The sequence below is a fragment of the Gymnogyps californianus genome, chromosome 3 (assembly GCF_018139145.2).
Source record: "Gymnogyps californianus isolate 813 chromosome 3, ASM1813914v2, whole genome shotgun sequence".
NCBI classification, from domain to species: Eukaryota; Metazoa; Chordata; class Aves; order Accipitriformes; family Cathartidae; genus Gymnogyps; species Gymnogyps californianus.
Window position 1 is genome coordinate 31,431,621 of NC_059473.1, and position 26,826 is coordinate 31,458,446.

The window sequence follows — 26,826 nt, forward strand, 5'->3', positions numbered from 1 at the left end:
TTAATTAGAGGTACTGCTTGATGATTGCAAGCAATCATGTCAGCTGTTAAGACATTACCCCAAAGTATATAGAAGTTACCATCCAGGATCTGAGATACCACCTCTGTCTGCATGCGTACTCCTACTGCACTGCAATGCTAAGGAAAATGAGTGTGCTTAAGCAATCTTTAATGATACATTTTTATTGAGCTTTACTCATTTCCAAAGGTAGTAAAACTAAACTGAATTAAAGCCACTTTAATTCCTAATGAGATATTCACAACACATGGATTTAAAACAAACTTCTAAGTAACCCATTTTAAATTGACGTGTGCAGTTACAATTCTTTATTTGGTGGTTTCCCACATCAGCTCATAGAAACATCATCCTTATTGAATACTGTCCTGCCTTTCATGACAAAGTCTAAAGTAGACTTGAAGTTGCTCAGCTGAAATCATGAATGACTGTCAACATGCACTTACAGCACCCCTCTCCTCCCCACACACTTTAAGAAGCAAGAGATTCTAGGCTGAGAGCAGCGCCAGAAATTTGAGGGTATCTGACTAGTAAAGAAGAAACAAACACAAGGTCCAGCATTATCCAGGCCTTCATTGCAATGTTTATTACAGAGATTATTTTAATGGTAGTCAGGTCTAGGTAAAGACCACGTTATATGCAGAGCCTGTCACCTTACCACAGCATTCCAGAGAGCCTTGGCAAGCTGAGAATGGCCTTTCTGGCTTGGATGGAAGCAGTCAGGTGAAAAGTAGGAGACATCTGGGTGCCCATCCTACAAATGAAAGCATAAAGGACATCTGAGTGCAGAAGAATCCCCACAGCTCCAACTTGGGGTTGCTGAGGCCAAATCAGAGCCAGTAATGGGAGCTACTTGTTCTTGCTGGTCCAATGTGGAAAGTCTCATGATTACCTGGTGATACAAAGTGTACTTCAGCAGGTCCATGAGCTACCAGAAACGCTTAACTAGAGATGCTTATGTGCATCCAAGGGCAGATCCACCCAGAAGTAGCAAACCCACCATTTTCAATTACATGTCTAGTCTCTCTTCTGGTTCTGCCATAAAGATGGGTTCCTCTACTCGGCACATCATCAGAACTGGCACCACAGGCACCACTATGCTCTGCGGTACCTTTACATGGTAACAGGCATGTTACGGATGCTTTACCAGAAGGAAGGGAGCCCATCTGCTTTTTCACAGCTGTGTCAGTTCTGCAAGTTTGAAAGGAGCAAGAAGCAAGTAAGTGTTCGAGTGAAGGCAGCCAGCCTGACCAAGTACACCAGTACAGTCTCCTTTCTGAGCAAAGCTGTACTTTAATACAGATACTGGAGCATCTGAAGGAAATGGATTTTGGAAATTGAAATATCTTGACTTTCATGTGAGCATTTTGATGAGAAAGAGTTTAGGTCACAGATGACTGAAACAACTTTTTTTTGGTCAGAGCAGTCCTTCCTCAAAACTTGAGTAGGTTTTGATTCGGTGTGTTTGGGCTAGCTTATTAGAGGACTACTACCAAAATTTGTATCTATATCTGATCTTTTGCCAAGTTTAGAGGCAGAGTTTTCAGTTCAGGAACATCTGAATGTTGTGTGAGATAAGCAGAAAAACCAGCATCCTGAGCTTTCTTAAAATCTGAACTAATGCTTGTGAGACTATAAAAAAGTTCAGAAATATTTTGCTGCTTCTGTTTTCATTTCTGTGTTCCCTACCTCAGTACCAAAATCCCTAGTGATGACTTTTCACAGGAACTAGCTTCACAAAAAACCAAACCAAAACAAAAACAAACAAAACCCCAACCCCCTCCCCCCCCCCCAAAAAAAAAAAAAAAAAAAAAAATCAAAGCCTGTTTTTCCTGGGAAGCTTTCAGCCAGTTTTGCAAATTTGTCTGTAGCAGCATCTCAACTTTTCAAACTTATCACTAGCTATTGCCAGCGTTTTCAGGATCACTCTGGTTCAATTATACCTGAGTAATCCCTGCTCAATATTTTGCCCCATCTGCTTTGTTCCAGGTGCGATAAGGAAGTGCAGATGCATGTGAAAATGGAGTTTCAGTTTCAGAGAAGGTTTGGGTCATACCCTAGATTTATAGCCTACTGAGACTTACCATTCAAGGTACCGAAATATAATTGCCAATAACAGGAAAAAGGGCTCACTACATAAAACTACTACTTCCACCAGATCATATGTAAATTTCTCTTTCTGTCAGACACAGAAGAAAGAGTTATGGGACATGAAGAGGAGGTGATGCTGTAGTCTCCAGTGAGCAGTGCAGAGATGTTGCTTTAAGAACTGTAACTTAATGTCTGTCTTTTATTAATCGTGTTATATTTTCAGAAAGAAAAATGTTTATGTACCCCTGAGAACATACACAAACCAACCTCTTCATTCAGATTTTGATTAATTTTCCAAAACAGTAATTCATATTGACAGCACAATATGTAAAACAAAGAACTGCTAACTATATGAAGAATTCTGATGTACTATACCAAAAAGCAACAAGTTCTAATAAGAAAAGCACAGAACAAGCTGAAACTATTTTGCATATAGTCTCTATATGTTAGATACCCACACTTAGTCCTTTGCATGCAGAAGTCTTTTGAGACCATACCTGACCAACAGGAATCTTGGGATTTTGGAGGAAAGGCTGGAGGATCACTGTGAAATTTTCATGAGTATCGTATCTGCCAGACTCCACTAGTCTCCGAATGCCAAGCTGCAAGATACAAAAAAACGACCACCAATAATCCATCAACATCTCTGCATCATAACTGGGTGGTTTTGGTTTGGTTTTTTTTTTTTTGAGAGCCCGAGAATCAGAAGGAAGCTTTTACTACCTAACTGAAATAGTCACAGATGTTGGCAAAAGGTGAGCCTTGCAAAGCGGCTGAGAAGGCTGGAACACAATACTACAACTGTCTGTGGGGGACATGATTTTGGTGACTAAACTCCCACCTATCCATCTGTACTAGAAAACAAAAGTTTTCTGAAGAGCTTTGCTGCTGGTTTTGGTCATATGGTGTTTTGGATAGCATCAGATTACCTCCTGCTTAGCTCATAGGGCCCATTTGGGTAAAATATTGCTATGATATGTTGCTTGGTAATCAAGAGCTCACATCAACTGGAAATAAAGTAACTGCACCACTCTTGATAAACATACCTGGTAAGCTCTGGTGGCTTCCCTCACCATCGTTAAATTTGGTGAGTTTTCTTCTCCTGTGAGAACACAACTACACAGATAACTGTGGGAGAGGTTGGAGGAAAAAACAGGAATAGAGAGAGTTAGAAATCTGAGAATGCAGAAGTCACCCTTTGCCACCCAGCGCCCTCGTGACATGGGAGTAACAAGGAAACCTGTACAGTCGTGTTTCTGTGAAAATGTCTTATCGTCCTTGCCATCATTCATCATTTCAACCCTTAGTCTTATTTTCTGCTTCACATGAATGATACTACTCTAAATCAGTTTGGTTTCACCGCCAGGTATATCAAAGTGATGTACACTGTACTATGATAGTTTGTCCCATTCATTGCTCCCTGGCAGCCAAAGGCCCTGCAGCCCGACAGAGGTGCATGCCAGTCCCTCTGGAACTAGAAAACAGATCTTTGAAATTTACTGGCTGCATTACCTCTGAGCTGATACCTTTCCAATCAACAATTCCTTTTGCATTCCCAAGACACAGAATTTGTCCCTGTCTGGAGGGTCAGCAAAGAATGCAAATTACCCATTGCAATAAAGCCTCTGAAACAGGAGAAACCTGTCTATTCTGCAAATACTTCACATTCCCTCAAAAGGCCTGAAAATCCAAATGCTTGTGGACTTCAACCCCACCTTGAGGAACGTTGTATCAGTAACTTTAACCCAAGCTCAGTGAGGTGTACACTATGTATCACAGGAAACCTTACAGTTCTAGACATGGACAAAACACGCAGGTCCTCTGACAACACTTAGGTCAAAGCCAAGAGAAGCCAACACCATCAGGCAGGGTGATGTCAGGACTGCATGGGATGTCCATAGGACTGTAGTGCTACCTTTGAACATCAGTTCAAATGATGAGAAAAGTGTGGAATAAGAATATGCTTTATCATCATGGACAGTAAGCTCAGGTACAAAATGAAGTCAAACAAGCCTTACTCTGCCATGTAAGTGGGGCACTGAACTTGAGTATCCACAAACAACTGTCTCAGAGGGACGAGGTCCATCACTTCAACCAGACTCACCAGAGCTTTCGGAACCTGAAAGGTAAGTCAGACTTTAGCTTAGAAGGAACTGGTTACGCAGCCCACAGTGCATTTATTTTACCCCAAAGTCCAGCCATCTGACACCCCTTCCCTTTTGTTGGAAGGGGGGGGGAAAAAAAAAAAAAAAAAAAAAGGCAACAAAACCCCCAACTCAGCTTTTGATTCTTTTCCAACACCATGGTCCAGTGTTACTGTCTGTCATTTCAGACCGCATCTCACTATTCTCAGATAGACAAGACAAAAGAAAATGCTTTTGTAGAAGTCAATGGAATATGTTCGGTACCAGAATGGAAAAAAAAACCCAAAATCAAACGAACAGAAGAGCTAGAACCAGTCAGTCATGTACCAGTACGAGCTAGAATACCAGGACAATTTCACAGCACTTGCCTGCTTGTGCAGAATATCAAGAGTTTCTTGAATCCTTCTGATGAAATTCACAGCTGAGTAGTGATCCTGATAGAAACAGAAGAGAAGAGATTACTGCTAAAGGGAGACACAAGACATTTTGGTTGGGAGGCTGGAGAATCACATTAATTCACTTCCATTTCTGCCATACAACACTCTGGTCAGTAGAATGTTCCTGCTTCTTTCTAGAGACCAGGGATTTTAAGCATATCAATTAATCTAAAATGTAGAAAGACTTGGTGAAATTTTGGATTTAAAATAAACCTTGTTGAGGAGTAGCAGTATATTTAACCCAAATCCACTGGGTCCTTCATGTAAAGATGCAGGAAGAAACCCAATCTGAATGCGTGCTGAACAGCATGAACCAAGCAGCCATAGGCGTGCTCACAGCCAGCTGATAAGCTCTTGTAAAATTAGGTGAAATCATTGCTAGTCAAGGTCATAACTATAAATAAAGCTATAATACTTGGCAGCAGCAGCAAAGATGCGTAGCGAGGCTCCTGCAGAAGCAGGAAATTTCTCAAGCACAAGGGGTTGCAGGAGAATTGAAAATGCTTACAAGAAGTTAGCATATTAAAGGCAAGAGAGTAAGAGCTGGCAGAGAAAAGTGGCCTCTCCCTGCCACCTGCCCACTCAACTCCCATGATCTCCTTATGGCAGCCCTAAAGGCTTCTCCACAATCCAGAGAAGCATAAAATTCAAACGATATTGGGCACTGCAGCAACCTCCTCCATACATACCTCACCTATTCCTAGCACCTCCCTACACTGGGAGTTATAGGGTGATGACAATTGTAGGATTGGACTAGTGGTAGTTCAAAGCAGTATAATTCTTTCTTGCATGTCTAAAGAGGCCATGCTAGCAGTAGAGCAGTTACCACATCAGAGGAGTGAAGCTTTTCTTCCCTTCCATTTTTTGCTTGTGGTCAAAAGACAGTAGCAAAGATAGTGGTTCTTACCCTGGAGTAAGCCAGAGAAAACAAAACCATCCTACTCTGTTGCTGGTAACTGTTTTTATATCAGGGCACTGTCAGCACCAACCCCCATCAAAACATACAGCAGCGCATATAAAACTCATGTTATCTGTGTGAAGGCTCTAAAGATCCACTGATTTCCCTTGACATGTTTCTGCACTGACATCACAGTCCCACTACAGTTTCAATTAACCAGTTCTACTACTCACAGGGTCTTTGCAATAGTTGCACAGATCGTTGCCTCCAATATGCACCGTTATGAGCTTCCAGTCAGCACTGAAGTCAATTCTCTGTGCAATAAAGAAGAAAATAACGAGCCTGAATTTCTTTGACTTTGTGATAGGCACATGGTATCGTTGCAGGTGGATCTATCTTGTGAAGCAACACCTGTTTCTTTTCATGCTGTAAAATTAAAGGAGTCCCAGACAACTTACAGGATCAGTTTTCATTAGTCTCAGGAGATTTCTTGCTTGGGCTGGTAAGTGCCTGTGAAGAAGGACAACTAGTGAGTGAAAGAAACACCCATATGGAGAGATCAACATTAACGTTCTTCAGACACCTTAAATCAAGTTGTCAGATATCAGAAGGGTTGAGTGAGGAGACAGTACAATACTCATGTTGCTGTGATCAAATTACATGTTCACGTCTTTGTGGAAAGTCAACACCAAATTGAACCTGAATACTGATTTTACTCAAGTTCAGTAATTAATCTGAAACCATAAGTTTAGCTTCTATTACAGTGCTTAGCACCTAAAACAGCTGAAAAGCCAGACACAGCAACATGTTTGTAAGCAGATGGCCTGTTTAGAACTAGGCTGCTATCAATCTATTCCTTGTGGACTAAAACAACAAGGGAATCCCAAGTCCCAATATTTAACTGACCTCTTGAGCAACATTTGTGCATAAACCACAGCTCATCCCCCTGCAAAGCTGAAGTGTTTCAGAGTTCATTGTGCACACCTCCCTTATTTCTGTAGCCTGCACTCAGAGTCAATACTTAATTTTCAATTATGTAAAACAGCTCTGCGCACACTACCTTTCCAGGGTAATTAAAAACCCAAGAAACTTTCAAGATTACTCAGACAAGTTAAGATGACAGCCTCACTGTTTTCCAATAGCCAGGTGAGCACTCTTTCTTTCTTTTTTGTATATATACACACATATATATATATAAACGGCCATGAATTTTGAGTTACCTAGGCTGAACACTTCAACCTTGTTTGACTGTCCTGACATGTTGATCCTCAAATATGCATAGAAAAGAGAATGTGGTTGGAAAGCTTTGGCCTTCCAGGCAGCTCTGTAGTATGGTATGAGCTGCATCTCCCTCCAGGCTCTTGTTAGAAACACTTCACTGACTGTCTATCATTTCTGGCAGCGTATCAGCTGACATTAATAAGCATGACACTTGTTTTGTATGGCAACCAGAGCTTAGCTCTCCTTTGCAACGCTGTGTTTACTGTAGGAACAGGAGGTATCTCTCACCACCCTCCTCCAACTGAATACTGATCTAACACTAACATAAGAGTATTTACTGGAGAATGAGCCCTGTCATACATCTGCTTGTGACACAGACACTGTATGCATGTAATAGTTCCATTCACCATTACCCTTGTCCAATGTCATAACCTACTTATTTATATCCCAAAGCTATCACAAGCCACAAGTGGTCACAATTTCCTTCTGTTCTTACTGTGGAAACCCCTAAGCTAGGGCATCAACTTCAATATTGACCCAGAGGAAAACACCACTTATTGAGCTCACAGTCTGCAACACCTTCGATTTCTCATGCAGTCACTGAAGTGCTGATGCATCCTGAGCCAACGTAGTCAGTAAGATCTAGCAACATCTTGAATGAAGCAGTGCCAGCAATTACCCATCCCTGAGCTGCAGTTTCCATCAAATTTAGATCCTGATCAACAGAAACAGTTTGCTAATAGGAAATACAGATATTCAGAGTTTCTGTGACCTGTTCTCTCCTCTCAGTCTTAAATTCTTAACCTCCTTTTTTTCCATGTGAAATCAGAGATCTCAGCCAGGCTCTGCTTCAGCAACATCCTTCAGATCTATCCTTAACTCCAGCATGTACACAGGCACTTTGGCAATGAATGCAGAAAGGCTCAGGAACATTTTGCTGAATGAGACCTGCATTGCTACATTGCCATCAAGTTCACTAAAGAGCTCTTCAAAGCAGCCACTGATTTCATTTTAAGGAACCCTTACACCTGGTTTCCAAAAGATGGTAAGGATGCAGAACTACCTGATTTCAGAAAGGTCCCAGAACCTCTGGAAAGCAGTTTCCAAATTAGCACCCTAAAGTGAGACAGGCCAGGTAACAATTCTGAAATACCAGCATTAGCTGGTGGACTCTGTTTGCCCTCTGAATCACAGTAAAATGGATATTTTGGGCTGATGAAGAATAAATGCTGGATTACATCATCATTCCAGGGCCAAATACCTAAAGCAGGAGAAACATTTCCTTATGTTGCAATACATGTCAATATTCAACTAGGATGCATTCATCTTCTCGGATGCATTAAGAGCCACAATGTGACAGAACAGAACCCCAAAAGAAGCATCTCAAAGTTCAAGGATATTAGTGTAGTAGTTTATGAGACTTTGCTTTTGCACATCTTTCTACAGAGAGTTACAAGACAGAGAAAAAACAGACTATTTTTCTGGACTAACATCCACCTCTAATGGACTAACATCCATCAACTCATTTCATACAGCTAACAAATAACTATTTAATAGTAATGCCTCGGTTGCTACTGGTACAACATCCTTTAAGTCATACTGGTGACTTAAGAGGTGTGTATCCTGTTCAAGTCCTCCCACCACTCCAAAAAGCCTGTTTAGGATTTAACCAATACAAAATACAAGACAGGCACCTATCTCATTCTTTCCTATAACAAGCAAAAGCTGAAGCTAATCTGGATATATGCTGCATATAGAAGTATGTTAATAAATTCTCATTAATGGCTGAATCAGAGCCATAATCCTTGCTCATGTTTCACTGACATACACAGACACATTCAGTCATCACTAGGAAACAAAATCCCTTCTCTCAGGTATGGGAGGCTGTAGGATATATCAGGGCACCCAGCAGACTATTTCTGTCAGGAAATCCAAGCATTTACTGAGATTGCTAGTATGAGTCAGAAATTACTCAAGGCCTACAGGAGACCAATAAAAATATCTGATAAATCCTAACAATCTTTGCTTAGATACAGCAAACTCAAACACCTCACTTGGCTTCTGAACTTCACTTCCAAGACCTCTATGGGAAGTAAGAGGAATTTTTCTTTAACCAAACAAAAAAATTAAGGTCTGGGTAATATCAACTAACAATGTCAAATCCAGGCATGGTCTGCCAGAACCTGTGCCCAAACTATGACTGAATTCCAGCAGCCATCTGTTTTGTTAATTAAACAGCACTGACTCTTTCAATAAGAACCAGGGGTTTCCAGGATAAGCAAAGCTCAACTCATGCAGCCTCCCAGCTGTGACTAAAAGCAAAGAGCTAAATTCAGATGACTGCAAGACATAACAATCCCTATTATATTGGCAGAACTGGCTGCAACTGCACCAGGTCTGCAATGCACCAAAACCCATATATGACCATCAGCAATTCTCCTTTCATCAGATTCCAGATTGTGGCTGGTTGTTTTACTCTGTCTTATCCACTCTTGCTTGCTTATCCAGAAGCCTGAAGCAGAATTATGGAAGATTGCATCTAGTTTTCCTCCTAGTATCTCTTTATCAATTCACTACATGCTCATTTTCTGAAAACTTCCATGTGCTCAGAGATTTATTGACAGATGAATAGATAAACGAATAGATGTTGAAGAGGAAGAGTAGAAGCCACCACCACCAAACAGTTTCTGCCAGTTTCTTGTTTGTGGATTTCAGATAACCAGGACTGTTGGCTTCATTTGAAAGTTCAGCTATGAAATAAGACCATACATTTAACAGGTTTTGAGCCAATTTTCAACTCTAACTAGACTGGTTTTGCTTGCTCTTCAGAGCAAGTTGTGACAGCACATGAGACAGTTGAAAGGCAATTAGATGAAGCATCCATCACCTGCAAATGTAAAGCAAAAAGCTAGGTACTCAGCCTGTGCTCCAGGAACTGCCTGGTTAAGGAATGCATTCGAATCGTTCTCGTTCCCGGTGCCGGTCGAATAGCCCACGATTGTAACATTGAACTCTCGAAAGATGTCTGAAAAAGAAAGATGGCAATGAAGGGAAAATGACTACATCTGCTCCCTGCCTACAGGGACTAGCACACACCAGCACTGCCACAGTTTTGGTCTCTGACAGCACAGCACAGCTGCTGCAGCCTCCAGTCAACCAGATGCATCCACCAAGCAGTGGCGAAAGGGATCACCAGCTGGCAGCAACTCAGACAGCAGCGTGCTTGCTCTGCCCTGCACTGTCACCGGCAGATAAGATGAGCAGAATTGAGGACTACTGTGTGCAGTTCTCTCTCACATTGTAGTGGTTAAAGCCTGAAATAAAATCCTCAGTCATATGATGGTGACTTTGTGAAGTGAGCCTGAAGGGGGCTTCAGCCCAGCAGGAGCTCGTTTTCAGCTAGAGGATCTGGGTCTGCTTCACGGCTGTGCAAAATCTCATACTACTGACAAATATGAAGAAAGCCTCAGATGTATGGTTCTGACGAAATTCCAACACGTTCTCCATTACCTCCACAGTAGTTTCCAAAAGGAAGTTGACAGAGTAATTTGCAGCTGAGAGTGAACACAGTCACACTGTAAACTCCAAAAGCTACCTTAATCTCAAAGGCTAAATTTAACCACATTTTAATGAAGCCTTTGTCAAATGTAATAGCATCCAGTGAATCAATTAATTGCTTATTCTAATTATATTCTTGTTACATTCTACTTATAATAATGGGCAACACACAGAAGGACAGTTTACTGGCCCTCTTCAAATGAAAGTTTATTAATACAGCTGATCCCAACTGAAACTCGAGTGGCTTTACATTAACAATAGACTGAGCTACAAGAAGTTGCATGTTTCACTGAAGAGAAAGTTAAAATTATTCCCTTCAGGTTACATGTATGAGTAGTCAGCTTTATTTACCATGGAGGTCTACTCTATGCAAACATGTCTTTTTGGAAAAAGCTGTGGTGGAATATTTATTAAAAGCAAATGTTAATTGCATCACAAGCATGGACACAGCAAGCTTATTTAGAAATTCAAATAACACTCACCAAGCAGTTGAGAAGGGAGAGGGAAAAGAAAGGAAGGGAATTTCTAGCTGCTTCTCAGCTTCACTGATGAAGCCAACTTTTTATTCATTAGTCCTAGGCTATTGTTTCTTTGAAAGGTAGTTCTTGTTAATTACGCTAAAACAGCTTTGAGATACTTAAGAGCTCTCTGTAAACATATCAGAAATCAGCTCTCTTCAATCTTGCCAATTAGATCTACCAAAGCATTTACTTACTAGGTAGAGTTGTCACATTCTCTAATGACGCATCTCCTCCAATACTAAAATGAGAAAGAGAAATCCCAGTCATTCATCTCTTAGCTGGACACAGACAAGAAGCAAAGTGAAAACTTACCACACATCATGAGAAAAATCGAAGGGTGATTAATTTGGTACTATCAATCTATCAGATTACGTGCAGAGGACAGAAGTGGAAGTGCTATTGGGGAGAATGGCTGAGGTTTCAGTGGTAAAGATGCTTGTCAGAAGGATTTAATGATCTTGCAGCTGTACAGGGGTACATTCAATCATTATGAAACGGCAGAAAAATGCCCAAGACAGCTACACACTTGAATGATCAAGCCCTAAAATACTGCAGATTAGAAGGTCGACTTTGAGACCAGTTCCAGCCTCATGAAGACACTCTAAGGCAGCACCAAACAGCCAGCCCCTGGGTGACAAGAGAGCTGCAGCAGCAGCTCCTCATTCTCTTCTCCTGCTTCCTGCACAGGGGTATGTTCTCCCCATCTTTTCAGTTGGTGGGACACACTGAGGCCACACTCTGGCTTATGGAGAGCTGTTAGGACAGCACAGACCTGCTTCAGTCAATGTCAACTGAGCTACATCATCACACCAAAAAGATACAGTCTTTTACGACTGTGTGCTGCATGTGGTAAAAGTTCTCCGGTTAAACAAACTGTTTTCCATGGTGCTACAAAGAGTTCGGAAACAGCAAACTTTGAGAAGTAGTCCCAAAAACAACCAGTTCTGACTTGTTTGTTCCAGTGATTTTTCTCCAGTTTTGTAGATTTCCAACTTGCCATCCCACCATAAAAATACAAACTGTCACAAGCAGCCAAAGATGAAAGCATGAGAGAAGTTAAAAGGCTAGCTTAAAATCCATTGCTTAAAACATTTTCTGTAAAGCCCCCCTTATAACAAATCATGGATCTTGATACATCTTCACAAGAAATGCTAGCCCAAGAAGCAACTTTTTTTCAACCTTCTGACAGCTGAAAGCCCCAAATCATGTGGAAGAGAATATTCTTTACAGGAGAGAATACAGATCTCATCACCTTGGCTGAAGACTTACCTCCAAGACAGTCCCCGGTATTCAGTGCCCAAATCCAGGAGATTATCTGAGGCAATTCCTGTACCAGCCTGGATATTATTTTTCATTAACCAAATGAAATTAAAGCACAATTACTAATACAGTAGTCATTCATACATAGTCATTTTATTTACTTTTGAATGCATCTCTTCAAAAGCCTTAGAAGGCATCTGGCTTTTCCCCAACCTTCCTCCTGAATGATGCATCAATACCTTTCATAATTATTTAGAAGCACTATATTGTATATGATGCACAAAATATATGATGGAGTTGTAGAACAAAGGCTTTCTTTTCATGGGTCTAGATCAGTTGAATAACTCGTTCATGGTTGCATTACTCAAGAACGATGAAAACCTCTCAAACATACACATGAAACTTTCTGGCTAATGATAAGAAACACTATATGAACTCAGAGAAAACAAACGTATCTCAGAAAGAAGCACCATAATACTTTTACATCGATTTGAAAAGTATTGTGCTAAATGGAGAGACTTATAGTAGTACTACAGCAATGAGGAAAGCACTCTCTACACTTACCCTGAAGACAGAGGCAAGCTAGCAACTACATCCCTCCTAAAACACCACCAGAATTCAGAAGCAGAGTGCCTGCCAGCTGTGATACTATAGCTTCATGCTAAATTTGGGTACGGGGTAGCACTTCAGTACAGCACAAGACCAGGCAGCCTATTTGCTGCTACCTCAGATTAAACCATAATACTACATTTCCTTCTATGTATAAGCTTTATTGAATTAATGGAAAACTGGTGTTCAGAGTAACTATGCACGGGCCAAGCGCAGCTCTGAGACAGCAATGCACCACCGCACTTTCTATGAAAGCAGATTTTATTCTCAGTTCCTACAGACTATACTTAGAAGTAGAAACACCTGCAGGGTCCTGGGTATTATAATATGGCAACCACAGCTATATACAGAATATCTTTCATTTGTCAATACTGCAGGTTTGCATTCAAATGCTTCTATTTATTTCAGTAGCCTCGTGTGTGTAGGAGTTTTAGCAACGTGCCTGCCAGAGAGTTGTAAAGGCTTCATGGTTTGTACACACAATGTCTTTGTTGTTAAGGCTCATATTCAGAGAAACCTATGTACCAGTTACATCTTTCTGCCCAGTGTTTCCTTTGAGCTGGCTGTAGAGTTTCAGTCTTTGACCAGTATGAAAACATTAGGTAGAAAGACATAATTGGAATATAGGATGTCTGGATCTTGAGACATATTCCTTCTAGGCTACCAAAAATAATCATCAGCAGCAAGAGCTACATCTTAATAAAGAAATTAGCTATGAGTTAAAACAGGCACAATAAAAAGACTGAATATCTTCTGAAATGGATAAAGTCAGAGGGTTCTCACCCCTGTGCATCCTTATCTCTTTAATGCTAAAATGAATAAAATGCTATTATCCAACATCCCTTAGTCACACTCTGTTCCTGAAAGAACCGAGGCAAAAAATCAGGTTCACCCGTCTGTTCGTATTCAGAAAAACTTTGAAAAACACAGTAACCTAAGGCTTGTGCTATGTCCCATTAGTTTCAACAGCATCTGATCTCTTTGTCTCCAATTCAGCAAACTATTTAAGCACCTCTTTAAAGGATTTGCCTGTATTTTTCCCTGAGTTCAAAAGCATGTGAATATGTGCGTGGGGAGAAGAGAGTGCTGGAGAACTGACACCTTCTTGCTTGTTCTAGCTGCTAGATCTATTATCATCCGTGAATGAATGGATCTTTGCTTCTAGGTACAACAGCTATTTCCCCTCCACCAGAGCAGGCACGTTTGTAGTTTTACCAAGAGAACAGTAAAAATACTATCTTCTTACCGTCAAAGAATCCCCAAGGGCTGCTATAATTTTCACATCAGCTGGCTTTAGGGAATGCACTGCAAAGGAAAGAGATGCAGTTGAACCTGGGTAGGAAATAGCTATTCTTTTTCACCACTGTATGTGTGAAACATGCCATTGTGCATTCTGATGCTCAGACATGTTGTTTTTTGCAATACCCAGGTGCTAAAACAGGAGCTCTCTCCAGCTCATCTCATGTGGTTGTAGCAGCAGCATATGCATATTATTCAGCATCTCAATGGTTAACATTCTACTGAAAAGACAGAAGAGCAAGGAGCAAATAACAATAAGTTGCAAACAACATCCAGCACCAAGATGAAGGTAAAACAATGCAGTATTAGACAAAGCAGGAGTGGTGTATTAAAGCTGTAAGAAGGCAGAGAAGGACTAAGGAGAAGACAATATGAAGTTATTTGAAAAACTGAATACTGCTATGTCCTAGACTAACGTGCATGAAGCTGGATTTCCAGTTTCCTTCCCCAATATTTAGGTGGTATCACTTATAGGCTATGTCAGCACACAAATTTGGATTTTATCACGACATATTCTGAAGTTCTCCACTGGCAGTGGGTTAAGTGGAGCTACTTAGTCAGAATGTTACCTTGTGTGACAGTATGGCATTGTATCTATTAAGCGGCTGCTGAAGAACATGACATCTTTTCTGCGCAGTATTTTTCCACAGTTCAGCAGTCATTTCAGCAAAAATAAAAACTCATCTTGAAGGACAGTTGAAGGTAATTCAGCCTCTTAACATAAAACAGGCAAGACTACCTGAAGTTGCAGGAGGGGAGGATGGAGACCTGTCCTCGCATAGCAGCTGGCTTCCATAATTCTAAAGAGAAGAAGAAAGCTGAATAGCATTTGGCTAGCAAATACAGTCAGTAGTAACTAGGATCTTCCTAGTAGAGGCCAGGTGGATAAACCAGAGCCTGTTTAGCATGTAATTAACCAGACAGGTCTTGGTTGCTCAATTCAATAGTCATATTCAGTATTGCTCAGATTAGAGTAGCATCCTGTACTGATAACCGTGCTGTCTGAGCATGTGTTCTTACAGGTGTTTCTGGATGCATTTTGCCTAACTCAGGGAGTGCTTTCCTGTTCTGTGCCATGTACTCAGCCTCCCAAACCCCTTTGGCCAAAGACTGATTTCACCTGTGGTGCAGAGCATGACTCATCTGGTTACCATACAGGAACAGATGCAGGAGAGTAACAGAAGGATGGTGATGTTGACACTTACTGGAGCTTGGTTAGGGTATGTGTAATTACTGTTCTTATATGTCCTCAGGAATGGCTCAGCCTACAAAACAAGGCAGTCTGAGTCAATGCAAAGCATCAGAAGAATACATGGAGATTTGCATTCCCCAACCTTCAGTTCTCAGATGTCTGTAGATGATTAGCAGCTTGATGCAAATGAATCCCAGGGATTAAAAAAAAAAAAAAAAAAAGAAATGGCATTTTTAAAATCCATACAATAACTGTGTAAACCTGGGGCAATATTTTTACACAGCCAGAACTTACAGAATACACCCAGGACGCTGCTGCGTGTGATTAACAAGAAGCTTGTGGTCCCACTGCAAGGTAGTCCCAGTGACCTCTGCAGAGCTGTGCTGATTGGTGCCATCATTGCTCTGTTTCCCCCACTGAAGCTCTGTCACTTTGTGTTGATACTTGATGATCTTGACTAGGTAGGCCAAACACCCTTGCCTTGTGTTTCGGCCAACCATGATGTGTGACTATGAGGAAGCTTACTCCTAGGACGAGCTTGCGCTCCATCTCATGGGGGAGCACTCATACTGCCACCAGTGGCAGTGGCACAAACTATGTGGGGAAGAGTCAGACCCCCCTCATTGAGACAGTGCTCCAGGCAGTTGGTAGAGGCTCATGCAGACTCCCAGCCACTCCTAGCACCTCCACATAAACACAAACACCCTTGTAACTTACCTCACTTGGACATTTAAGAAAAATCTCATCTTCTATTGGCTGATTATCTATCTTCTCCCCTAAGGGTTCCAGCTGTGGAAAAAAAGGGGGCGCACAGAAGAAAAGTGAATGAGCATCAGAGAGCAACGGGTAACACTGTGCTACCAGCCACTGGAAACCACCTCTGCATCACAGCAAGACAACTGCAGTGCACTGCACCCGTGCTGGCGGCTGCCTCCATGCACTGCTTCTTTGCATGCTGAAGAAGCTAATTCCCATACACCATGAATGTGGCCTGATGATCCATGTGCCAGGCAGGCATCATCTCCCTGACAGAAGTCCCAAGACCCCCAGCCTTAACATACCCTGAGATTTACTGGTTTGATATGACTGGTTTAACAGTTCAGGTGACCTTTCTTCACATGATCACTCTTTTCCTTTGTAAACACAACTAAGTGTTCAGAAGAGCTAGGGCTAGCTACCTAGTAGCTCCCTGGGGGTTTTTTTGCTGCCAAGGGCAGGATGGAGCAGACAAGGAGTGACCAATACAACCTTTAAAAATCTTACCATGTTGTTCCATAAAGCACGTGCAGCCTGGGAATGAGACTTCTGGCTGAAGTGGAAACAGTCTGGGGCAAAATATGAACTGTCTGGTAACCCCTCCTAGAGAACAAGATGGGTGCTGTCACAGAGGCAGTAAATATACAACAAGCTGTGCATTATCCCCTCTCTCTTCCAGCAAGATATCCCAGCTGACTTGAAACCGAAGTAGCTGCAAAGGCCTCTGAGGCCAAGAGAATTAAATCGGGCCAGAGAACACTAGTAACTCAGAAGTAAGAAGCCTTTTAAAGCTTTTTAATATAGGATTTCTAAAGTAATAAGGAATACAGACAACTACAACTCTGGGTACAGAATACCTGGGCACAGATATTGACTGTATTCTTTATTTCCCCTGAGATTCACACATTATAGTCTTTTGAAGCACGTGGGTTTTCATACTAAAAGTCATTTACCAAAGTACTGGAAGGGACTTTGTGATGTATGGGGGATATAGGGCGAGTGCTCCCTGGTGAGTACTTTGAACTAAATATCTACTGCATGGTTGTCTGATTGCAGTGGAGTGGACTCAGTGCCCCAAATCATGTCTTCAAGATCTGTATTCCCGTTGCCCATTATCTCCAAGTTATTCCATAAGCATTTTCTCCAATTTTGGATGTTAACTCAACTGAATATAATAATTATTAGGCCAGAAAACTGCTGGTCACATTTACAGCCAAGACAATTTTGAAAAGTCAGTGGAATTGCACCAGGATTTAATGTAGGGGCAGTTTCTTTGGTTGTTTTTACCTGTGTTTTTGGCATGTTCACATTGATCAGAAATGGCTGTATAACCACTGTGAAATCATCCGTAGTGTCATACCTTCCACTCTCCACTAACTGGCGGGTTCTCTCCTAAGAGTCAAAGAAAAGCTGTCACCTTTCCTTCTTTTACATTCAGCTCGAGTCCCTCTGTCCATTTACATCTCACCCAGGGGTTCCCCCTCCCTAGTGCAGAAACCCAGACATGGCCGTGGTTTCCAGCTTGCACCAGGCAGCCAACGCAGCCATCTTTTTGAGACATGCATCCCAGGCTTCTTTGCAGAGAGGCAGCCTGGGGATGGCTGCCTGACTGACATGGGCAGGCAACCTGCTCAGTAATTAGATTTTCTGTCAAAAAGATGCTCTTCCAGAACCACTGAAGCGTTTTTGGTTTGGCTGACATCCCATGCCCAAAGTTTGTTCCTGAGTTATCATGTTCTTTGACTTAATCTGATCTCCAATGAGATAAGTGATCAAAAAACTGCTGGCTTTCTGACATACTCTACTTTCTATGGCTCTTTAACAGTTTTTCTTCTCATCTGTTTTATTGTTTTAGTGAATCGGAGTTGTAAAGATCTTGAGCCTACTCCCATCTCCCCCTTACTTTTTTTTTTTTTTAAATCACAACTACAAATATGTCATTAAAATGAGTGGAAACTGTCCCCCACCTCCAAATATTAGCCCCTCTGTGATCCCTTGATCAACAGGAGGACGACATTAAACCTGTAACAAATGCCACATGCCTTACCTGATACTTTCTGTTAAAGTAGACCAACTTCTTGAACTCATTGGAATTGTCCTCAGGGTTTATGACACAAGGGCACAGGTACCTGTGGGATGAGAGCATGGTGCTGAGATCTGCTCCTCTTTTCCCCCATTCCCAAGCTGACAAGCTGCAGGGTTAAAAGCTTCTCCGAGAGGGATTTCTCTGAAAGGCCACTCAAGGGGAGCATTAGCTCTCACCTTTGAGTTTCTGCACAACCCTGATTCTTGAGCAGAAACACATTTATTAGGGATAAATTCATGAACATAAACTGAGGAAAAGGCTCCATGCAAGCAAAAACCATACTGGGTGCCCATGGCAAGGTTTCGGCAGCAGGAGTGACCTCTGTGAGGAGAGGCCAGGGCTGCCTGTGCTGGACACAACCAGTTCCAGTCAGCTTCAGCGAACCAACCACAGGGCACAGCTGAGCCTGTCAGCCAAGATGGTGGTGCCTCTGTGAAAACCTGTTTGAGAAAGGGCAGAAAACACCAGAGAGGGAGAGGAGGAGAGAACAACAGCGGGAACGAGGAGGAGGTGCTCCATGGCAGACCAGGCATTCATTCCCCTGAAGGGACTGCAGCCTGTGGATGAGCCCATGCCGGAGGAGGCACTCCCCTGAAGGGACTGCAGCCGGTGGATGAGCCCACGCCAGAGCAGGCACACATCTGAAGGACTCATGCTGGAGCACAGGACAAGAGTGAGAAGGAAGGAGTGGCAGAGAGATACTGCTACATCCAGACCCCAACTGCCTGAGCCACCCATGCCTCACTGAAGGGACTGAGGGTACCCTGCAGCAGTAACAAGGGGGAAGGGAGAGGTGCTGGGAGTGAAGTTGAGCCTGGGAATGAGGGAGGATAGGTGCTTTAACTGTTTAACTTTTTTGTTTGTTCATTTCCCAATATCTGAATCAGTAATTAAATATTTATGCTAATGGACAATAAATTCAGTTAAGTTCCCCAAGTCAAGTCTGTTTTGCCTGCGATAGTACTTGGTAAGTGATTTCCCTGTCTTTATTTTGACCCATGAGTTTTCTTGCTCACGTTCCTCTTGTTTTCTCCCCCATGCTGCTGGAGTGGGGTGAATGAGCAGCTGTGTGGGTGCTTGGCTGCTACCTGGGGCCAACCCACCACAAAAACCATTCATAAGTACACTTTGCACAACATGGTTTGCTTCAGCAGAACTATGCAAGCATCCTTCAAGACAGAGTTCCCACAAATTCGTTCTAGTCAACTGAGAGGGTCACAAGTTGCAGGATGTTTCACATGGAGGATGATAGAGCACCAAAACAAATGCCAAGTCTGATGCTGGATTCTTCATCCTTAGAGAGCCATTCCAACCTGAGCCATTTTAAGTTTCTGTGAACTTATGTTGGCCACCTTTATCCCTCCGTGAAATTTTGATCCTTCTAGTACATGATTTTTTTATTCTGATGCTCCCTCTTCCTGGTCATGCCTCATTATTACTTGGCAAATCCAAATGAGAAAAAGGACTCCTTTTAAAAATCCTGTCAGATGGTCATAGTAAAGCATCCCCGAGAGAGCTCTTAGAGAAATACCTCCTAGAGAGATGCAGTTGATAGGTATAAAGTATACACAGATCCCTACCACCTCCAAACTTGTCTTAATGGAGAGCAACTAACAAAACAAGATTTTACTTCTACAGTACGTCTACATGAAAGGCAATACAAACCTAAATTGTCTTTTCAGAAGTGTTTCAGTAACATAAGCAAGGCAAAATTAGTGGAGACGTAATCTCTTTTTAGGTTATTCGCTACTTTCAGAAAAAAAAGAGACAAGCTTTCAAGATCAAAAGCCTCCTTCAAGTCCTTCTTCAGTTCAGTAGCATGGCATTTATTATCCCACACAGGGTCTGCTTAGTACCCTGTAAACTTGGCTTGCTGCCAGACAGGCAAATGTTAAATTCAGCATGGCACCTGAAATGATGGGAAAAGGTTACAGGTATCTTGAGATAATCTAATCTTAAAGACTCCACTAACTATCCTTGTCTGACGATTAGGGTCTTCAGACACATGTGCGCTCTGGCCAGTAACCTTTGTTAAGAAGAAAAACTACAACTGGTTATCAGAAGCACCAGCACTCTGAGTTTAAAAGCTGATTTTCCACTGACAGCCACCAGAGAGCCCTTAAATGAGAACAAGAGGGTTGCGTCTATGTTCCTCCTATAAAACCACCTTCAATAGCTGCCTGCATTCACAGGACAAGGTTATTCTGCCTGTCTGTCCAGAAAAGCAGAGATTTGCTTTTCTGAAACCAAGCAGGTCCTGCCAGGAGCAAGTCTGGAGGGACATGCTGGACCCTACCTGAGTCACCAGAAGCTCACTGAGGCACAGACCTGCCACCTTAGTGGCAGATTCACACTGACTGAGCCACGAGGCAACAGGTAGCGTGATTAAGCATCCCAGGCATCTACTTGAGAGACTAATTAACAATAAAACTAATAATCAGCAATGAGATTACAGAGACTGGAAACTACATAAGCAAGAGGGAGAGTTTTAAGACTGCAGAAAGGTAAATCTGTAAATAAAGCTAGTTTAAAGTGATCAACTAAGAAAACCCTGTGTCTTAATCTCTTCTCTGTCTTTGCCCAAAGAGTGCACAGCTGAGCTCTTTCTGCTCTGGCTTGAACTCCCTTGCAGCGTAAGTGATGAGTCATTAAAATGGCACCTTCACAAAAAGTGGTAACAGCAGGGCTCAGATACAGAGACAGTGACAGACAGACAGGTATTTCCAAATGCTGTGTTGAAATCAATGTGTAGGTACACACGCATACACAGAGGAAGGTGTTTGGTGGTCTGAAACACTAGAACCTTTTCCCTTTAAGAAAAAAAGTGTCCCGAGAAGATCTTGCAGCCTTCTGTGAGCAACAGTGAGAGCTGTAACATAAATCATCTTCAAACCTCATAAGCAGCTTTGGGCAGGTATTGTTTTCTGATGTGTGCAGCTCCCGGAGGCTTGCTATGGAAAGCACTGTCACCAGGTTCACAAACGCCCGTGGAACCTGCCAAGAGAATAAGCAAACCCGTAGCCAATGCCCAGAGCACAGAGTGCCATCTTTGCCCCTACACAGCCACAGCAGACCTCAGGTAGCAGCCTGCTGATTCAGGCAGCTTGCATTATTTATAATGGAGGTGTTCAAAGTACTTTCTCAATAATTAATCCCCGACACATACAATACTAAATTACAGCCCCTGCCTGTGCTGCCTAGTTCTATTTTAAATGCTGATGGCTGGTCACTTGAAAATGACGACTTCAAAAAGGTCCAAACAAGTTGTTATAGGTCTCAGCACGACTCAGACACCTGCTAACTCTTTGAGTACTCTCATCATCCTCACCCTCATCTGGAATATCAGAATCTCTCTCTTAATGACCACAAAAAAAATCACTTATTTGTAGTATAATGAATGAGCAAAGCATTTTCTAGCCATTGAATACCATATGTTTGTTCAAATTTGTTACAATACTTTTTATGTTATTTGTCCACAGCACATCAGCTAGAACTGAACACATTCTTATTCCTTCAGTAAAATACTTCTCCAGCCCTTTCTGCCTCTCACAAAGATTTTCCTGCAAGCAAGCATCTCTGCATACAGCAGTGCTCCACAGATGAAAGCAAGGAACTAAATTCCCAATCAATAATCAGTGACTGCTTTACAAACAGAACATGATCCTCACTCCCACATACTAGAAAAGTTTGTTTTACCTCTCTGTGAAGTATGTCCAAAGCTGTTTGTAGATTGTAGGTGTAGTTTTCAGGAGAATAGTGTGCCTGTTGAAGCAAGAGGGTTGAATTTTATTGTCAGTTTACTCAAGCAGGCACAACAGTGACTAGCTAGAGTCTCTCACAGCAGCGTTCATGTTTCTAACTCTTGGGTCAAGAGTAACAGAGCCTTAGGCAAAATTGTCCTGTCTCTGCTTTTCTTCTTTCCCATCACAGCTCTCTCACTCGCAAGAAAAGCTCTAGTGGCCACTGGATACCAGTGAGGGATCAAATTCAGGGGGCATTATCAGACATCACAACATCCTCCATCCCCAGGCTTGCTTGGGCTGGTCTTAAAAGCATGGCTAACAACTCAGTAACAGGGACTGTCTTTGGCAGAGATCAGTTTGTGTAAAAGTAAGTTTGTTTCTGCTGCATGGAATATTAGCAACATGCCTTCCCATATGCTCCTTACCTGCCACAAATAATAACTGGCAAAGCTTAGGTATTTATCTGGGAATGAAATAATTTTATATACTTGCCTCTCGGCGGTGAAATTTCCCTGTTCCATTTGAGTGGTTTAAACCCTCTAATTTAATTGTCTCAAGTAATTCAACTTTTATTTCTTCACTTGTGGAACTATTCGACAGTCAAATAAACTTCCCTATGAGAAACGCCTGTCTTATTTTCAGCCTTAATTCTCTTTGATTTAATTTCAAACAGAAGTAGTTCATTGAGAGCCCCACTGGCCTACTCTACAAAACTAGGCAGCTCAGTTCCCTTATTCATTTCCTAAATCACAGCTCACCAAGAGCACTGTGGTTGGCACTGTTTGTAGATGTGCAACATAAAGGAAGTATCACTGTGATCTTTGGATGCAGATGGGCTATCTCCTTGCCATCCACACTCATGTGCAACTGCCATTTTATGTCTGGGTCAGGAGCAGAAAGTAGAAATGGTTAACTTGCTCCTGCCTTGTTTTATAACCATCTTACTGTGCCGCTTTGCTGTTTTTCCTGATCTCAAATTAATTACGCAGAATGAAAAGCATGTGCTCTACTGCTTGTAAGTAGGTAAGACTCATCACTAAGTGAGGAGTCTGCCACAGCCTTTCACCTCCTCTATACTCACACATACCAAAGCCTATACACAGTATGTATACTGTATTATATATACTATATTATATATAATTGCATCAGCATAAGCTGTGGGTAGAACCATTCCCATAGCACTGAAACTGGTAAGAGAGCACCAAGTAAGACTTAGGAGTGTCTAAAGGCAAGGCAAAGAAGAGCAAAAACCCTTGACCTTTTATCTACAGGTGGTAAAGTGACTAGATAACGGAAAGTTATCTTAGTTAACAGCAAAACAAAGTAGCCACAACTATGTAATTTACAGGTGTGCTAAAGATATCACTTCATTTATCATAACATCAGGTTGAATAACCTGAAGGTCTCAGTGCAGTTACATTCCAGAGCTGCACAAACAAGATCTACCTTACTTTGGTCTCACCCAATGAGTTCTGCCTCTCACCCACTGCAATGCATAGAGACCCTATGCCCAGGCTGGCCCAGTTCACGCTGCAGGCAGCAGAGGACTTACTGGATTGTTGCAGAAGTCACATAGGTCATTTCCTCCTATGAGAAGTGTTATGAGCTTCCAGTCAGTCTGCAAATTTATTCTCTGCACACAGAAGGAGATGGAATGAAAGTTATGAATTAAAAAAAAAAAAATGTAAGGGGGGCAGGCAACATACTAAACACAAATTTAACATCTCTCAGGGTACCTGGCTATAGTTCTATAGTTCTCTAAGTATCCACAACAAAAATGAATTTGTAGTCATGACTGAAGATGTAGAAAATACTATGATCTAAATAAGGTTTACAATATCAGTAGTACCATGAAAAATTATTTGCTTCAGAAAACTATTGCTCAAAATCCATCTGTATGCTTTTCTTAGTAATATCTTGTGTATACACGGAGTGACTCCTCCTGCAGTTCTAGGAATATATCTTCATTGCAAAAATGATGGTATATGTTTTATTGTGTCATAAATAATGCAGCTATCCTGCTGGAAAACCCTGGAGGGCAATATATTTCAGTCTTGCTGTGAGACAAACAGCAAAGAATAGAGGGGCAATATTAACTCTATCTAACAATACTGGCAAAAAATTCTAGCAGTTTTTCCTCTGGAAGGATTTTGGAAAGGGCTAACTAATGCAAGGTAATTATGCTTCCGTAAACACACACCTTCTTAGCTTTGAGGAAAGGTTCCGATACACTTAGTACCATGTAGCTGATGATGTACTCAATATCTCAATGCTTCGATTTCCATGCAAAACACCACTAAGAAAAGCAGCAATAGTATATCAGCCTCAAGTGGTTTAAAAACATCTATCTTCAAAGGCAGAAGGCAACGTATCCCAGCTGGTAAATGCACTGTTCAGTAGTTTGGTGTCAAAATGTAGTTATCCAAACTAAAAAAGGGGAAAATTTTCCTCCTGCACTAAACAGGTGTTTTAAAAACAGAAAAAAGGAGCTCTTAAATCAAAGATATATGACCTCTAATATGAACATTCTTTCTAGTTAGAAGGAAGTTTATCAGTTGAATAAAAAAAGAAGTTTATCAGTTGAATAAAAAAAGAAGTTTATCAGTTCAACATAATGTATTTGCATTCATTTCTGTTGTGTGATGTTTCCAAGCCAATAAATATGACAGAGTAGTACTTAGAAGCCTTGAATGGTTTGAATGAAAACCATCCAACCGCTTCATTGTTAGTTGCTATCCCTTTTAATCTCATTTCAGATACAGCCATTAGAGTGAAATCTTGTTTACGAGAAAGTGAACCAAAAAGGAAGGTACTGCAAATATTTTTGCCGGTATGTATTCACCAGAGCATTTATACTAGGCATGCACACACAGTTATCTTGAAGGCTTTTTGGCTGCTTTCCAAACACACAATTGGAAAGCCAAAATAATATCATGTAACTTAGGTCACTGATTGCATAGCACATTTGTCAAATTACAAATAGCAAACATTCAAAGCACTAGTTGAGGTGAAAAATATGCAAGCAATCCTCAGCCTAATGTGTGTTTTACAGACCATTAATCAAATAGTTCCTAACAAACGTGTAAGTCAAAAATCAGCTGATGACTAAGTGAAAGAAGGGACTAAATTTTTTTTAAAGAAAACAAGTCCTTTCCTCACTTGACATGTTCACTCCACGTGATTTGTCACTTGAAAAGCTTGCCCTCAACATCCTAGCATGTATCATTACTGCTGGAAAAACCATGTGCTTACAAGATAATTAATAGTACCACAGCAAAATCCTAGCAGAGAAAAACTTCTGTCATCTAACAGGGTGACGTAGGTTGGGAGGGGAAGCAACAGCACTGCATTTACCAGCCACTTGTGATAAAATGATAAGAAGCTCACAATTATCTGAGTTTGATAGTAACTATCACATGCTGGTACAAATTCATTTAAGACAAAGCTATAGATTATTTTGTACTGACTCACACTCTGCACTGGGGAATATTACACTGTACACTGCTGTACCCATAGCTTTAATGTTTGGCATCCACTGTTGGCATCTGCTGTTGGTCTGTTAGAAACTAATGATGCCATATAACTCCATTCTAAATATATTAATGACACATTAAACTCACAGTATCATTCTTCATGCGGTCCACCAGTCTTCTAACCTGTGCAGGAACATCCCTAAAAATAAAAGAAAAATAAAATCATAGAAGTAAAATAACAAAAATTAAAAAGGAATCCTGCATAGACAGCAAGGCAAAGAGGAAAGCTGATGAATGGACATCCCTCACATAATGGCTAAAAAAACCTGGGAAAGTCCAGTTTTCATTGAATGAAAGGTATGATACCCAAAAAAGGCTATATTTTGAGACAGTAATGCAAAAAAAAAAAAAAAGAGAAAACAACTAGCATCAAACAGGCACTCAACCACTTTGCAAATGCTGCATAGTTACACTTTTACAAGCTATATAGAAAATACACTGTGCTACCACAAAATAAATGTACTTTGCTCCTTCCCAACATCAGACAGATGCTGTTGATACACGTATCACTGAAGCATCCGTGCACGTACCAATGTGATTACATGGCCTCAAGCCACTGATGCATGTCTTATAAGAAGTGTTCCCAAGAGAAAAAGATACGATATGAATTTCACTGAAGACTGGGCATAGCGGTCTCTAGTTAATTCCCAGCTCTGCCACAGACTGACCACAAGCAATCCACAGTTTTCTTTTAGTTTCTCTACACAAACTCTTGGTCCTGCTGACAAGAGGGTTTGAACATACCTCCTGTAAAACGGGGATATTTTTTCTCTGCCTCACAATAGGGATGTAAAGCTTTCTGAGTAGTGCTTGTAAAGTGCTTTGGGCTTCTTGGTTGAAAATACTAGAGAAAGCATTGCTTTTCCTGCTGATTTATTTGACATAGATTAGAAACATTGCAAAGTCCCCATCACATTTCTTGGCCTTCACGCTAGAGATGGGCTAAAGAAATATATTTGGGTTTGCCTATCAGCCTTATTGAGCTCCTGCCAAAGTCCAGGGTTTGGGCCTTTTTTAGTTAGAACTGAGTTTTAAAGAAAAATCAACTTTCTATTAAAATTAGAAGAGTTTTCCTCTTACTCTGCACGATCCCCTGCCACAGCTTGGTTGAGCGCAGCATTGTCTGTAGTCTCCCTTCCAGTGCCAATGGAATACCCTATCAGGGATGGGTTGAACTCACGAAGAATGTCTGCAGAAAAAGACAGCACCTTGAAATGTTGCTTACTGCAGCAGGTAGCAAATGAGGTTATAAAGATTAGACTTTAGTAAAAGATCATTAAAAAGCTTTAAGAGATACCTATCAGAAATTAACCTTTAAGTATAATAAATGTGGAGATTCATCACCATACAACTATTTCCTTGCCTTCAAGACTTCTGAATTTCATTAATTCAGATATCTCATGACCTAACACAATCGTCTTGGCTAGCAATGCCATTTTGCCTAGTAAGCAAGGCTGAGTAAC

At 41.4% G+C, this 26,826-nt stretch overlaps 1 protein-coding gene across 1 annotated transcript in view; it reads right to left on the reverse strand.

The window, feature by feature from the left end:
* Window positions 1–26,826, reverse strand: part of PLB1 (phospholipase B1) — an 84,066-nt gene that overhangs the window by 25,102 nt on the left and 32,138 nt on the right. The window contains exons 21-42 of the mRNA XM_050894108.1: window positions 26,444–26,552; window positions 25,451–25,502; window positions 23,383–23,463; window positions 21,784–21,849; window positions 20,981–21,081; window positions 18,049–18,130; window positions 17,289–17,393; window positions 16,509–16,604; window positions 15,963–16,034; window positions 15,259–15,318; window positions 14,793–14,853; window positions 14,001–14,059; window positions 12,155–12,222; window positions 11,080–11,123; window positions 9,723–9,831; window positions 6,044–6,095; window positions 5,819–5,899; window positions 4,619–4,684; window positions 4,125–4,225; window positions 3,153–3,234; window positions 2,604–2,708; window positions 674–769 (exon numbers count right to left, since the gene is read on the reverse strand). Coding sequence (XP_050750065.1) covers window positions 674–769; window positions 2,604–2,708; window positions 3,153–3,234; window positions 4,125–4,225; window positions 4,619–4,684; window positions 5,819–5,899; window positions 6,044–6,095; window positions 9,723–9,831; window positions 11,080–11,123; window positions 12,155–12,222; window positions 14,001–14,059; window positions 14,793–14,853; window positions 15,259–15,318; window positions 15,963–16,034; window positions 16,509–16,604; window positions 17,289–17,393; window positions 18,049–18,130; window positions 20,981–21,081; window positions 21,784–21,849; window positions 23,383–23,463; window positions 25,451–25,502; window positions 26,444–26,552 — 1,748 coding nt within the window. The remainder of the gene's footprint in view (window positions 1–673; window positions 770–2,603; window positions 2,709–3,152; window positions 3,235–4,124; window positions 4,226–4,618; window positions 4,685–5,818; window positions 5,900–6,043; window positions 6,096–9,722; window positions 9,832–11,079; window positions 11,124–12,154; window positions 12,223–14,000; window positions 14,060–14,792; window positions 14,854–15,258; window positions 15,319–15,962; window positions 16,035–16,508; window positions 16,605–17,288; window positions 17,394–18,048; window positions 18,131–20,980; window positions 21,082–21,783; window positions 21,850–23,382; window positions 23,464–25,450; window positions 25,503–26,443; window positions 26,553–26,826) is intronic.